Raw genomic sequence first — 15,950 nt, 5'->3', positions numbered from 1 at the left:
TTTGTGGATGATTTTTAATCTGGCAAAAGTACTTTTATGGGTACAAACAAAAGAGTAAAACAGTAATTGTGGGTCCCAAAATCTAAATTTAAAAAATTACTTTTTCCTAAGGCTCTGTAGTCTGCCTCTGAAGAAAGTTTCTAACAGAGAACAAGGGGCAATGCATTCCTGCCTAGAAGCATTTATTTCTTGTTTATAAAGCAGTATCACACACAAAAGAAACACTACAAACCAATGTTTCTTAGAAATATGGGTTCAAAAAAACCTCAAGCAAAATACTAGCAAACTGGGACTTTCACTGACAGTTCAGTGCTTAGGACCAGCGCCTTCAATGCCTGGGTTGAGGTTCAATACCTGGTGGGGATCTAAGATCCCACAAGCTACCTGACACAGACAGAAAGAAAAGGGTGAAAAAAACTAGTGAATTGAATCCAATTACATACAAAATTAAAAGACTCCTTGGAAGGAAAGTTATGACCAACCTAGACAGCATATTAAAAAAGCAGAGACATTACTTTGTCAGCAAAGGTCTGTCTAGTCAAGGCTATGGTTTTCCCAATAGTCATGTATGGACGTGAGATTTGGACTATAAAAAAAGCTGCACGCCAAAGAACTGATGCTTTTGAACTGTGGTGTTGGAGAAGACTCTTCAGAGTCCCTTGGACTGCAAGGAGATCCAACCAGTCCATCCTAAAGGACATCAGTCCTGGGTGTTCTTTGGAAGGACTGATGTTGAAGCTGAAACTCCAATACTTTGGCCACCTGATACGAAGAGCTGATTCATTTGAAAAGACCCTGATGCTGGGAAAGATTGAGGGCAGAAAGAGAAGGGGATGACAGAGGATAAGATGGTTGCATGGCATCACCAACTCAATGGACATGGGTTTGGGTAGATTCTGGGAGTTGGTGATGGACAGGGAGGCCTGGCGTGCTGCAATTCATGGGGGTGCAAAGAGTCGGACATGACTGAGCGACTGAACTGGACTGAACATACAAAAAGGATCACACATCATGACCAACTAATTAAGCTTTATCCCAGGAAAGCAAGATTGATTCACTAAATAATAACACATTTAATAGAATAAAAAATAAAAATAATACAATCATTTCAACAGATACAAAAAGCATTTGACAAAATCCAGCATCTGTTCACGATAAAAATGCTCAAGGAAATAGGAGTAGAAGGGAATGTCCTCAACATGATGAAGGATATTTATGAAAAACCCACAGCTATGAACACACTCAATGGGGAAAGACTGAAAGTTTCCCCTAAGTTCTGGAAAAGACAAGGCTATTCATTCTTGCCACAAAGAATGTATAGCCTCTCTTGTTCTTGCTCAAGTCAATTTTGTCACAGATCTGGAAATCGATATTTAGTAAGCCATCTAAAGTATAGAGAGGGTGATAAAGAGAAATAATGAAAGTGAAAGTTAGTAAAAAATGGAGAAACAGTTCAATTATATAAGAGTGCAAAAGATTATTACATAGCAACTAGAAATTATAAAAATATAAGCTAGAAAGATGCATATGCTCTAATGGTAAGTGAACATGGAGGTACACAAATAATTATCTACTGTGTTAATTATAGCTATGTGAACTACGTATAGGACAGAAAGCCCTAAAGGGAAAACACAGAGGAGATAGTAATTTACATGAGGGTAGCAAGTTTCCAAAGTTGTAAAATTTAAATGCTTCCGAGTAAGCTTCGTTATCTCCCAGATTTTTGGTATATATTTGACATACAGGAAATAAAAAAGTTAAAAGGAAGAACAATTTTTTTCTTTTCTTTTGGGCCATGTCCCATGGCCTATGTGATTGTAGTCCCCCAGTCAGGGATTAAACCTGTGCTCCCAGCACTGCAACCACAATGTTAACCACTGGACTCTAGGGAAGTCCCAGCAAATACAATTTTAAACTAAAAAAACCTGAAGATTAATTGTAAATGTATTTTTGAAACTACATAAACTCAACAAAAAAATTCAAAAATTGATTCCAATTCTCAGGTATAAGTCTAATTTACTTCATTAAAAATAGGCTATCTCTTAGTTTCCTTTCAGAGTAGAACTCATCATAAAAACAGCTTCTATTGAAAGAGTAACATACATGTAGAAAAATATTTTAAACTTTTTGAACATTTGAACACCTTTTTATCTTTTTTAATTGAAGTTGTGTTGATTTACTATGTTGTATTAGTTTCTGGTATACAGCAAAAGTGAATATATATATATCATTTTCATATTCTTTTCCATTATAGATTACTACAAGATAATGAATACAGATCCCTGCACTATACAGTGGGAACCTGTTGCTTAGCTATTTTATATATAGTAGTTTGTAGCTGCTAATCCCAAACTCCTAATTTATACCTCCCCCTACATAATCATTTCTAAAATGAAGAAGCAGGTAGTTGGAGAAATATTCTAATAACTTTAGTTACTTTGGATGAATCATGTAATCTTTTTTTCTTGGATCTCCGAATTAGCAAAAGGAAAAAAACTTACATTACAGTACTATTTCTTTAATTCATGGGAATGCTGCAAGGTCTTTTCAGAAAATCTAAAAGAGTCACATCCTAAAGAATGATCTTTCCTATCTCTTTTATCAAATATAAAATAAGAATTAGGAAAAGAATCCTTTCAAGGTAGGTCAACTTTAATAGGCTTACCTGGGGATAATTTATGGTTGTCTTTCTTAAAATAAACACTAAACTGTAAATGTGGAGTTTAAACTATTATGCAGCAACAGCAATTTGTTTCTGTTACCTTAAGGATCAAGCAACATAGTTAATTCCTATCATTAATACATCTGTCTCTTTGTTGGAATTCTGAACTAGTAAGATAAAGCACTGGCCAAAAAAGGTTTGATGGGATAGTATTAATATAGAACATTTTATTTTATGTAGTCCAATGGCTTGTGAAAATTAACCTAAAAAATTTCAAGCCTATGAAATACATGTGTTAAGTGCTCTGCAAAATAAGAATGGTAAATCTCAAGATTTATGAATTCCTGGACAGTACTTCTAAATCTCAGATGAGTCCCATTATTAACTAGATTACAGAAAAATCATATCATGGGTGGAGAGATATGTAATACCAGTAGTTACTAAATTCTACTCACCTGAGTTTGAGCCAGTAGGGACTGGCCAGAGATGGGAGACGCTAACCTGACTTATCTGATCCTGTTGTACCTGAGGGTACTTTAGGGCAGGTCAGGGATTTTTTTAACAGGGACTTTTGACAAAAAGAAATTTTTAATGTCCTAATTTAAGAATCTCAACTCCAAATGAGCTATAATTCCATTGTACTAATTGCTTACCTATAAGCTATTTCATATGTACTTTCTATCAATCTTCATTTTTATTTTTATGGTTTATTATGTTTATTCTTGGTCACTAAAACAAATGTTCTTAAACATGGATGGTTCTTTATTTTCTAAGTGAAACTGTAAAAGAAATTTGTTTACTTGCAAAAAGCTTGAGGTCTGGGGATTCCACTTCTCTTCTGGTCTTCCATGCCATGTATTTAAGATGCTTAAACAAACCTGAGAAAGAAGTGGGGAAAGGTATAAACAGAATTGAAAGGAGTGCTTTTTAAAAGTAAACACCCAGAACTAGGAATAAAATTGAAATGTTATTATGTCCAAGTATCTGAGTTTTATGGCCCCAAACAAATCCCTAAGGTTAGGTCCTGTTAAAACAAATTTGTATCTTCAGATGCGATCCAAATTTATGTGGCATTACAATTTCTTCATCAATGAAAAATGAATTAGCAGCTATTATAGATTAATACAAGCAACATATTTTTTTAATGAAGACTCTTTTCCAAACAACATCATTAACAACAAAATTCTTGGTGAGGAAAAGTGGTATTATTTTACATTTAAGAAAATCTCTTTAAAAATTTTGAAATGGGATATAGCCTAATAGAAAAGACATTGATTTTATATCTGCCTCTACAGTCCATTTGTTGTAATATATTGTTTCGGTTGAAACGCATGACTAAAATCCAGCCTCACACAAGCATGAAGGAGGAAAAGGGAGGACCCTGCAGATGCCTTGAAATGATCTTGAGGATCCCCAGAGTGCCTCAGAACAAATTTGAAGACACTAGTTACTTGTTCACTCATAGAGCAAGGACGAACTCAAAGCATCTGCCAAACACAGGCCAACATTTACCCAAGGAGAAAGAGAACCTGGGACATGTTATCTGTACTTGTAAACTAACAATTTTGTGTAATGGGTAACAAATTTGGAATAGAGGCAGTCTATAAAAAGGAAGAAATCCTCTCCTTGCTATTCTTTCAATGCTCTGTGAGAACAGCAATGCAAAATACATTAATTCATTTAGTAAACTCACTAATAATTTTAAAGGATGTGCATATGAACAGCTTTGTGAATTATCATTTAAAGCACCATCAGACATATCACGCCACCTGGAATCTTAAGTCCTTAACCTGTTACCCATACCAGTAATTCTTAAGCAAGTATTAATAATTTCTTAAATAATTCTTAACATTTACATTTAAACTCTATTAAGTTCCAATCTCTCCCTTGAATAAAGTCAACATTGCTATTTCATCTACTTTGCTCAGTTATAAAAGACTTGTTCTTTGCTTTCTTAAACAAAGTAAGGTCTACCTCTGGTTAAATATCCTATAATAAAACCAGAAAATGAATTCCAATTTTGTGATTTGAGCATATATAAATACAAAATGATAACTTGTAAGCACAGATCTGAGATAAGCTGCACCTTTTAAAAACCAAGGGAAAACTTGGGCCATCTCTAAAAAACTGGATCAACTTCACACATCTGCTGTTCTCACATCAGCAAAGAAGTTGTCTACTTGTGAAGTTGAGAAATTTCTTCTGACGTTTGAGTAATTTTGAAACATTGAATACACTCAGTACAGAATTTACTACCGAAATTTCATCAAACCAAAGTTACTTTGAAAGTGATTATTCTTTTAAATCTCATTTTTAAGGTTGTCATATGAAATGATTTTTATTATATCTCATTTATATTTTTATTATGCATTATGGGGGGGCAGGGATAGCAATCAATCTTTCTATTTATAAGAGCATATAAAAAATTTTAACACAAATCAGACTTAATAGTATGTATCAGAAAATATGGATAGTATCTTTAGGCACTTGTGAAAAGGTAACTGGAACTAAAGATACAGAAAGTAAAGAAAGGTGAGTGGCAAAGACAGACATCCGGCGCTACTATTTTCTAGTGGAGAGAGCAGTCAACTGACCAAGGAATGTGTTGAATAAGTTAGTCCTTCACAATAACTTCTTAAAACTGTAAGTGGTTTGTAACACCACTGTGTTTCTGCCCTGTCAGGTTCTTCCTCTCTCAATCCTGAGGCTGATTTTTGATAACAGGGAACAGAAACATGAAGAAACTCATGTATTTTGAAAGGAAGATAACTAAAACAAAATTTCAGTTCAAATTACAAAGAACCTTTGGGTTATAATACCTTGGCATTAAAAACAAAGGACTTCAATTACATTACCTTGCCATCATTATAAAGGTTTGGATTGAATCGCACACTATGACCACCAGTCGTCTCTAGATTCACAAGAGGGGGTGAACTGGGATAATCTTGAGGAAAATATACATCAAACTCAAAGCAGCCATTTGCATAAGGAGTGTCCGCAGGACCAGTTATCAGGACCTAGTATGCACATACGAATATAAAAGCCTATGTTACTATTTTTAAACACTGTTATTGAAAAAAAAAACCAAAATAATATTCTTACATCCTATATACATCTCAATCAAAATGTGCTAAAAATAAAGTAAAAGTTAAAAACATACACAGGAATAGAAACGGTTTTAAATTACGATTAAAGTGATTTTGTTCTGGTGAAAACGGGTTTTTAAAAGAGAAATGCTCAACTGCCAACAGGAAAGCTTACCCAACAGCAAATACCTTTTAAAATATTAAGTTACGTTTTTTCCTAAGAGCTTTCCTTCATGATCTCTACAGTACTGTCAACAATTTGAGACTCTAATACATCATTATTATCTCAAAGGTATGAGAGGAACTTTGTTTCAAATCGTCAAGTTACATGTTTTAAGAAATAACTTACTTTTAAATATTATCTTCTGGGATAATGAGACAAATAGGTAACACAAATAAAATTCTCATGTAACAGCTAATGACCAAAAGGTTCTGAGAGAAGAGCAGGTGTGTCGCTTAGGGCTGTGTGTGTGTGTATGCACACTGGCGCGCTCAGTCATGTCCGACTCTTTGCAACCCCATGGACTGTAGCCTGCCAGGTTCCTCTGTCCACGGGATTTTCCAGGGGAGAATATGGAGTGAGCTGCCACTTCCTTCTCCAGGGGATCTGCCCGATCCAGGGACTGAATTCCCATCTCCTGCATTGGCAGGCAGATTCTTTACCACTGTGCCACCTGGGAAGCCTTCCCTTAGGGTTATTGGTAATCCAAAAAATCCAATAGTGACTATCAGAATTATTCAATGAATTATATTTGAATCAATAGATATTTAGTGTACAAGACACAAGCAGCAAAGCCTTGGGTCCTGAACAGCTATGTGTGGAGGCAAGTGGTACTACAGTCTTATCTGTTTCAACTCAGATTTATGTTTTGTGGATTCAACTTGGGATTCTTTATGTTAGATGCAGCATAATAACAAAGTCACAGTCTGAATTTATGTGGGCCACTTAGAGATAAAATACTTCCCTAGGCAATAATCTAATCATTGGCTCTACTGTTTGTAACAAGGGAATGTGTGGTCAATAAGGTCTGTGAGATTTCTACTGGGAAATCCAAAAGAGCAAAACAAAAAAGCAAGCAAACAAAAAAGTTTCTTCGAATCAATGGATCAATAGTTTCAGCTGTGTATCTAAGGAAGACTGACTATTTAACCCATTAGTTAAATGATGTAAAGAAAGGTTCCTCCCACCCCAGGGATCAAAGCTTTGAAAGTTACTTGCTGCAGCATCTCTTGGAATTTGAGGCCAGATCACCACAGTGTTAAAACATAAAGCTGCAGGTTTTATTTATTATTGTACTACCACTACTTACATCATAGATCACATGAATCTATAAATACATTACATTACCTAGAGGAAAAAAAACCCTAAAGATGGATAGTATAAAACCTGAGAGAAATATTTTGGATTATAAGGAAGAAATCCTGTGACTTTTTTTCTACTGATCAGCATTAAATCCTTTGATAATATGCTCTAAAACTATGACAGGCTATATTCAGCCTTTGTTTAGGGTAGGTATTTCTAGATCTTTTTTTTGAATGGTACTTGGTACTCTCATTCACATACTCTGAACTAACATTAGACAGACTTCCTTCATTGATATCCAAAAGAGTCAACAGAATTTTTATTAAATGTATTAAAACTTCATGCTATTTCTAGTGGTATTTTATATGTATATCTAAGTAACTGGATTAGTCAGAGAAATAAGAAAGCAGTTGTTTTCTCTACCTTCATGATGTCAAGCCGCTCCTCATCACAGCGCACAAACACACTGGAGGACGATGACAGAGGCAGTGAGGTCGACAGCGTCACGGCTTCTTGTGCAAGGCGGCGGGCTCTAGCAGCACTGTTGGCATCATTTGCATTTTTCACCTGAGACATGTAGTGGTAGTTTACCTTAAAACCCAACTTCCCATCTTCATCTTCAGAAACCATCTCAAATGTATCTAAAATAAGAAAAAGGAAAAAAAAAAACACTGAAAAAAAAAAAGAGAACCAGAATGGAGGATAGCTGTTATAATAACAAAAATCACAAATAAACAAATCACTAACCCTTCTTCACCCAAAATGGAGAGACTGCAACGTGGAAGAAGGGCAAACTTATCAGTGTTTATGTAATACCTACATATGTGTGTTAATGCTGCTAGATGGATAGAATATATTATGGAAGCAAAGGCAGAAATGATTTTTAATTTACAGTTTGGACATGTAGGTAGATTATATTATATTAAGTATTTAAATGATATGTAGTAGATAAATTTATTCTTAAAATGAATGATATTTTTTTGCCAAAATAATTCAAGATATGAAATACCGCAAAGTATTTCATTATATTTCATTTTTAAAAGAGAATAAAACTTTATATATTTGCACTGATTTGGAATCAGAAAACAGAAGTGACAAGCTGCAGTTTACTTCTATATTACTTTTGAAATTAAATTAACAGGATAAAAGAGGATTATTAGGAAAACCTCCTAAATACTCTGACAGAACATAAATAATGGGCTAATTCTTTACAATATATTTAGGCACATTTGGAAGGACATAAAGTTATGGATTTATAAGCTAAATCCATATAGAACAGAAAGAAAAAATTATCTCTAATTCAGATTAACCCTAATTCACCAAAGGGCTAAAACAAAGATACTTAAATAACTTATAACACTAAATTAAATTGCCGAGAGAAATATCAATAACCTCAGATATGCAGATGACACCACCCTTATGGCAGAAAGTGAAGAGGAACTCAAAAGCCTCTTGATGAAAGTGAAAGAGGAGTGTGAAAAAGTTGGCTTACAGCTCAACATTCAGAAAACAAAGATCATGGGATCTGGTCCCATCACTTCATGGGAAATCGATGGGGAAACAGTGGAAACAGTGGCTGACTTTACTTTTTTGGGCTCCAAAATCACTGCAGATGGTGACTGTAGCCATGAAATTAAAAGACACTTGCTCCTTGGAAGGAAAGTTATGACCAACCTAGACAGCATATTCAAAAGCAGAGACATTACTTTGCCGACTAAGGTCCGTCTAGTCAAGGCTACGGTTTCTCCAGTAATCATGTATGGATGTGAGAGCTGGACGGTGAAGAAAGCTGAGCACCAAAGAATTGATGCTTTTGAACTGTGGTGTTGGAGAAGACTCTTGAGAGTCCCTTGGACTGCAAGGAGATCCAACCAGTCCATCCTAAAGGAGATCAGTCCTGGGTGTTCTTTGGAAGGAATGATGCTAAAGCTGAAACTCCAGTACTTTGGCCACCTCATGAGAAGAGCTGACTCGTTGGAAAAGACTATGATGCTGGGAGGGACTGGGGGTAGGAGGAGAAGGGGACGACAGAGGATGAGATGGCTTGATGGCATCACCGACTCGATGGACTTGAGTTTGAGTGAACTCCAGGAGTTAGTGATGGCCAGGGAGGCCTGGCGTGCTGCAATTCATGGGGTAGCAAAGAGTCAGACACAACTGAGTGACTGAACTGACTGACTGACTGACTGAGAAATACTAGGGCAAATACCAAGAAACAATGGCAACTTTTGATCTTGTCCACATACAATTTAAAATATCTAGAAAAACATTAAAACTACATTTTAATTATCACTAATGCAATAAATTTTACCAAGAACTTAGTAAGTGCAAGGTCCTAGGCTTGGTTCTTTGGCATAAATAATAAATAGGAAAATATATCTGCCTTCAAGAAGCTTATAATTTACAAAAAAGCAGAAGGCCTAAGTGTTATGGTCTGTGCACTACAAATATACTATGTTTCAGCAAGACTTCTGAATAGTTTCAATTAGTAAATGTGTAAACCAGAGCTATTCATCTGCCCAATTCAACTGCTTTTCACATAATACAGGGGAAAATTTCCTTTGAGTTTTATAAACAGCAATTCACCAGATACACATATGGCCTATTGCTATGCCTGGAGGAAATTTTTACATCATATATTTACATTTAGACTTAAAGTCATATCCAACTGGTAGAGTTTATGATTTTAAGAGATATGAGGGAAGCCTCCTAGCTGACTAACATTAACCAAAGCTCATGCCCTGTGACTCTGACAGTATGACATAAATCTACATTTTTGGGGGGAACTCCTCCTTTACTGTTCTTTTTAATATAGTCAGTGTCCTTTGGGCTGGTTCTCAAGAAGGATAACGAGGGACATATAATAACAGGTAAAAGTGGTTATTAAAACTTGGAAGTCTAGTGTTTGTTTATAGACCAGCATGTTATGAAGGGTACTTAGGTGATCTTTTCATCAGTCCTTACCTGCCAAGAGTCTTGTAATGGGAAAGGCTATAAGAGAACTATGCGTAACTACCTTTTCTAAAAGTAAATCCCATGGAATTCTAAAAAGGTTTAAGAGTCACAGACTTAGTTCCAAGTCCCAAGTTTTGGCTTCCTTCAGGTAAGGATATAGAGAAACAGAGAGGTAAAGAAAGAAAACCACTTTCTGCCTGTTTATTAGACATTTGGCTTTGTTTTTTCCCCTTGGTTTCTAGTGAATCATGATTCCCAAACATAACTGTCAGTACAGCCATAAATTCAGAGACAGAAAGGTTATAAAAATGTTTGCAGGTGTTCTGGCCTGGAAAATCCCATGGACAGAGGAACCTGGCAGGGTACAGTCCATGGGGTTGTGAAAGAGTTGGACATGACTTAGTGACTAAGCAATAACCATAACAATATATATGCATAGATAATGGATAATTCATGGTAAAAGCAAGTTTGAAATTCTAATTTTACTAGAACATATTTCAATAGCACCATTACAAACATTGAATTGAGATCAGAAAACTAAAGAGTATGATTTCAACTTACCAAACTGTAATTTCTTCATGACAGCCACATATTTTTCTTCAAGTGATTTCAATACTGATAAAGGTTTAGGTTTCATAGCCACCTTCTTTGAATATTCACCTAGTTTTTTTTCTGTTATTTAATATTTCAAGATAAATTAAATAAGTATACATTTTGAAGAGTAGAACAAAAAACACATATACTTCTAGAGATCAAATTTTGAATGTCAAAAAAATTACCATACTGTTCATAATTATCATCCTGTTATCCCATTTTAAAATTAAACAATTTCTTTCTATTTCATAAGAAAAACTAATAAGGCTAAAAATCTTATTATCAACTTTAAAGCTTAAATTCTTAAAATGCTAAAAAGATTTTATCCATTCAGGCAAAAGTCACAGAAATGAAGCAATAGATGATGCAGAATCACTGATATCTTCCATTGTTAATATGTGATAATGCCAATTTTAATTTAATGTACTATTTGGTATGTAATACAATTGCATTTTTCAATTTTATAACTTTCAATGGGAAGAAAAGAGAAATTTATATTTCATGTTGTCAGCCTACTACCAGTCTTAGATATCATATGCAGTAGAGATTAGTATTTTAAAATTAGAGACTATTCATAATTAGCTTGAAAACCTGACACAGCAGAATCTTTAGGTAAATAATTTGCTGGAAAACCATTAACAGAGGGAAGAGAATGCAGTTTTCAGTAAGTAAATAAAACATCTTTGTATCTAAAGAAATGTAGCAGAAAGGGACTAGTGCTGTACCTTGATTTGCTTGCCGCAAACTGGTAGTGGCTGCATAAACGATCTCAGCAGTCTTCTGAATGTCTGGCACCAAAAGAGTAAGGCCTTCTGGCTCTTGATCAGATGCATCTGGTTTTACTCCTGTTTTAACACTTTCCCTTTTAGATCTGAAAAAGTTTTTTTAATATGGAAAGAAATGCAAGGAAAATTAAGATTTTAGTCTTGAAAAATAAATACTTCCATAAGTAACAGTGGTTAAAAATCAATAAGATATTGTGCATTTCATTCGATATACACATGGTATATACCAGGAGTGGTTCAAATTAGATTCATTTTGAAGTCACAGGATGATGCCTAGCACAATAACTGAAGTTTCGGGTAGGCTGTCTCTTCATATGCAAACACAGACACAAGTTAAACACTGTAGAAATATCATACTATAAAAGACCCCGTTACTGGTTATGTCCTTTAATTAATATCTTTACAAACACATTTACTGAAACTATATACCTAGAAGTAGAGACATCACTTCTGTATCTAAAAGTTAACAGATCCCCTGTCTTCTAAGACCTGGGAACCAAAGATCCATAGGTAGTTTTTCATTTTACTACTATTTGTATTTCACTTAAGAGTATATTAAGTTCCAAGATGGGGGGAGACATATTCCAGAATAAAGTGTAGGTTCACTACTAAGTAACTCAATTCATATGTCCTCCTATACACTGAATCTTTCTTTAAACACTAAGTTTTAGAGCATAATCATTTAAAAGCTATCCTTCTGTTGCTTCCTATTCAGGGTCTAATATATACTCAACTTAAATTTTCTAGAAGAATGCTGTAGTATTTTATTAACAAGGTTCACTAAAAACAGCAACTAAATCAATTTCCTTTTTCTTTCAACTGTCAGAATATTTTATTCAAATCATCATTACACCACTACTTAGATACTAAGACTACATCTTTGTTAATTACTTGTAAATTAAAACAAACTATAATCACATATAAATAAATGTATATAAAATATTTATGCTAAGGTATGATCTAGACTATGTATCACTTATATTTCTAGGTTGTACACCTACTAACAAAAGGATGTGGCTATTATATTAAAATAACATTTAACAAAGTGGGCATGGAGCCTTAAAGAACTTCAAAAAAGATTAACAGAAGGTAGAAGAGTCCTTAACAAAATAATATTAAGCAATCTATGTCCAAATGAACTGTTCTTTATCACAAAGACAAAAATCTGTTCAGAAGCAATTCTGTGCTTAACTCTAGGTAGATAATAAGATGTAAATTAAGAGGAGCCACTGAGGTGGATAACAAAGGTAAATGGGTTTAGTGTCATGTATGAGTTTGGAACTGATCTCCACACTGTGTGAAAAAACTAGTATCCACAGCTACTTTTAACCACAAGGCATATACTATCTCACCTGGCAAGATGATCTGGCTTAAGAACCATAATGTGCCACTGGTTTATTGCCTTTCCTCCCGTGTTCTCCTCCTGTCCTCCCTGATGTATAGGAGTCACAGAGAACACACGGTCAACCAACTCTCCTTTGCTACTCAGAAACTGCTTGGTAGAGTTGTATATATTATATATCGTTTTCGTCATCAACTTCTGTGTGTAAATGTGTATATGATCATATATGTTAGCACACATACATATATATACACATATATATCTACATATATATACATATATATATGGAGAATACAGTGAATGAATGTTTTAAGAGTGAAACAGACACTTTACTGCTACAGTTAAATAAGATACTGCATCTTACAGCTATGAAGTAAAGCTGGAACTAGAGACTAATAATGAGTCCAAAATTTTTTTTAATAAAATGATTCTGGTAGACAAGCTCAAACAGTTTCTCAACTTCTGCATTTATCAATAGCTGTTCACAATCTGTGTGAAACACTGAGAGTCAAGAAAAGCACATAAGCTGATTGACAGGACCCCCTCTGAATTTATAGACTTTTTTTTCTCTTCAACTGTAAATGATTCTCTTCCTGGGGCCTAAAAAATTCATAAGTAGAAGGGCCATTGAACAATATGAAAACAATAGTAAGTAGTTCAAGAAAACATAAGAGTTGTGGTTATAGCTATAATAAAATAAAGATGGTTTCCTAAACCTATCATCAGTCAGTCCATCCATTAGACTCTCAATAAAGATTTCACTTAAAGAAATGCATCTTGACAAGCAGAGAAGGAAGATTACAGGAGTGAAGCTCATTTTTCCAGAATTAAGGTACTTTCTCCTTGAAGAAACAAGAACCTCTGGCATGGAGAGTAAACTGCATCAATGCAATTTAGAGCAAGTTACCCTTGGAAAACTGATTCTAAATTTCAAGCCCTATTCATGAATACCAACTACCTAACTCTAGTATTTAAAAGATGATTAGTAGGAAAAATCTCTTTAAAATAGTACAAATAAGATGAAAATTTGGACAATATTTTAAAAATAGTGCAAAAGACCACAGAAGTCTTAAAAATCATATTTTTTATACCAAATACATGAAAGAAATAATCATATACATCATGGAGATAAAGGCTGAATCATAAAGCAGACATAATTAGACCTTTACTGCAGGATCTAATGAAATTTTTTTTATCTGGATAGTCTTTTTGACAAAAACATACAGGAGAAAAAGAATAAACTTCAAAAGGTGAATATATGAGGAACACAAACTACCTGCCTAATGATGACTACAACTAGTCATTGTCTGACATTAAACTACAGACAGTAGTTTCTTTTCTATAAAAGTTGCAGGTTACTGTCAACCCATATGTAGGCCCAGCTCATGAAAAAAGGCCATACCTTAGCTCACATCCTGAAGTCTGTGTGAAAAGCTATTTGAGTTCAAGGCACCTAGCTGGAAGTAGGTCTCTGAGACTGACAATGGATCCAACATGGTAAAAGCAATCAGCGACGGCCGCTACCATGGTATCCGCTGCTTTGTGCATACGTTGAATCTGGTTGTGATCACTGCCCTGAAGAAATACGAGGAATCAACTGAAGTTTCTACTATTGCAAGAATTATCTGCAAACATTTTCCACTATGCTGTGAATTCCAACTAAACAGCTAAGAAATTAAGCAAATTTTGGCTATGTGACATATAGTCTACACTAGGATGTGAGCAAAATGGGCAAATCTTTCTTGTGCAAACAAAAAAAAATAACCCCCAAAACTCATCATTCAGTTATATTGGACTGCCTCTGCAAATACTACTACCCAAATTAAGCTAGATATTTGTAAGGCTACAAAATATCAGAATTACATTCTCTTATAATACATAAAATGAAAACAGCTTAAAATAGCTATTTTCTTGGTTGAACATTAGGAAAGACCATTTCAATCCCCTGCACTCCTAATTTTGAAGTCACAACTATCACACTATTGAAATAAATATTTAAAAAGCAGAGTCACATTGAAGAAGTAATCAGGACACCATATGCTGAAATGTCCAGATTCAAAAGTATTAAGAATTAGCATCTTAGAGGAAGATTCTAAAACTGGAAGAGATTAAAACTTCTACATTTACCTTAAAACAATGTGTTATATCATAGTCCACAGTTCTAAAATCCTTTGCCAAGAATTATAGTTTAAAGTAAATAAATAAAAGCAGAAAGATTTTTTAAAATATTACTGTGGAGAATTATTTGCTTATGTCTACAGACAACATGAAAATAATTTTTGAAATGCACCACTAAACTGGATAAAGACCTTTGTAAGATGACTGCTTTCCATATTTTTTAAATCTTAGTTTTTAATTCTAGATTCCCTTTTATTTTTAAATTCTTTCCAAATGGAAGTAATAGTTTTAGGTTACACTGGAAGTAGAAAATAAAATCTCTGTCTTAACTAAAGCATAAATGAGCAGTAGGAGAGAAGTGACTACTTAAAACAGCGGTATGAGAAGCCTTTGATAAAACCTTGACTTCCAGATTAGATAAAAATATAATAAATTTTAGGTCAGACTAAACATCACAGGACAAATAATGATACTGTGTGCTGCTGTGATATGGAGTCGCCACAAGTGATATGCACCACCAGGGGACAATCCAAGTGAGGCTAAGAAGAGACACTAAAACCTGGGTTGGCACTGCTGTCTCCATCACCAAGGAAAAAAGGTTGATGAACCACTTTAAGTTTAATCACTAAAAGAAACTTAAATTATATATATATATATTTGCAACAAGTGCTTTTTGGCTAAGAAATCAGGTCTTTTTTATTTTGTAGGTAGGTTTGACAGAGGAAAAAGAAGACACAGGAAATGGTTTTCCAACAAAAACAAAAGTAGGAGGACTGGAACTGAAATTTCTTTCTCAATCAAAGCATTAGAGGAAATAACTTAAAGGAATTAAAATTAGTTTGATGCCTTCTAAGAAGTAAATCAATTAATTGTGGATGAAAAGGAATTGGGGATTTCCACCAGAGAATTCAGTTCTTTTAAAACAACTGAATGAACTTTGCCCCAGAAGACACTTTGGAAAGCCAAGAGAGTCAAAGCTGCTTACTTTCATGCTGTTAAAGAGAAGTTCAACGTCAAGAACACCTGACATTCAACAGAGTCATTTGTGTCACGTTCTTATTAGCAATTAAGATTATTTGACTGACTCTTCTTATCCTTGTTCTCG

General features: G+C 34.4%; 1 protein-coding gene across 9 annotated transcripts in view; it reads right to left on the bottom strand.

The window, feature by feature from the left end:
- Window positions 1–15,950, bottom strand: part of BIRC6 (baculoviral IAP repeat containing 6) — a 210,869-nt gene that overhangs the window by 12,806 nt on the left and 182,113 nt on the right. For 8 of the 9 annotated variants that reach the window (XM_040224596.1, XM_040224598.1, XM_040224597.1 and 5 more), the window contains 5 exons: window positions 11,326–11,471; window positions 10,568–10,678; window positions 7,475–7,692; window positions 5,518–5,679; window positions 3,463–3,540 (listed from right to left, as the gene is read on the bottom strand). In XM_040224596.1, coding sequence (XP_040080530.1) covers window positions 3,463–3,540; window positions 5,518–5,679; window positions 7,475–7,692; window positions 10,568–10,678; window positions 11,326–11,471 — 715 coding nt within the window. Of the gene's footprint in view, window positions 1–3,462; window positions 3,541–5,517; window positions 5,680–7,474; window positions 7,693–10,567; window positions 10,679–11,325; window positions 11,472–14,129; window positions 14,303–15,950 lie in introns of all 9 variants that reach the window. The other variant, XR_005718377.1, reaches the window with a different exon arrangement.

The sequence above is a fragment of the Oryx dammah genome, unplaced genomic scaffold (genome assembly GCF_014754425.2).
Source record: "Oryx dammah isolate SB20612 unplaced genomic scaffold, SCBI_Odam_1.1 HiC_scaffold_25, whole genome shotgun sequence".
Taxonomy (NCBI): Eukaryota; Metazoa; Chordata; class Mammalia; order Artiodactyla; family Bovidae; genus Oryx; species Oryx dammah.
Note: the sequence above shows the minus strand (reverse complement) of the source record. Positions and strands in the feature narration are given on the sequence as shown.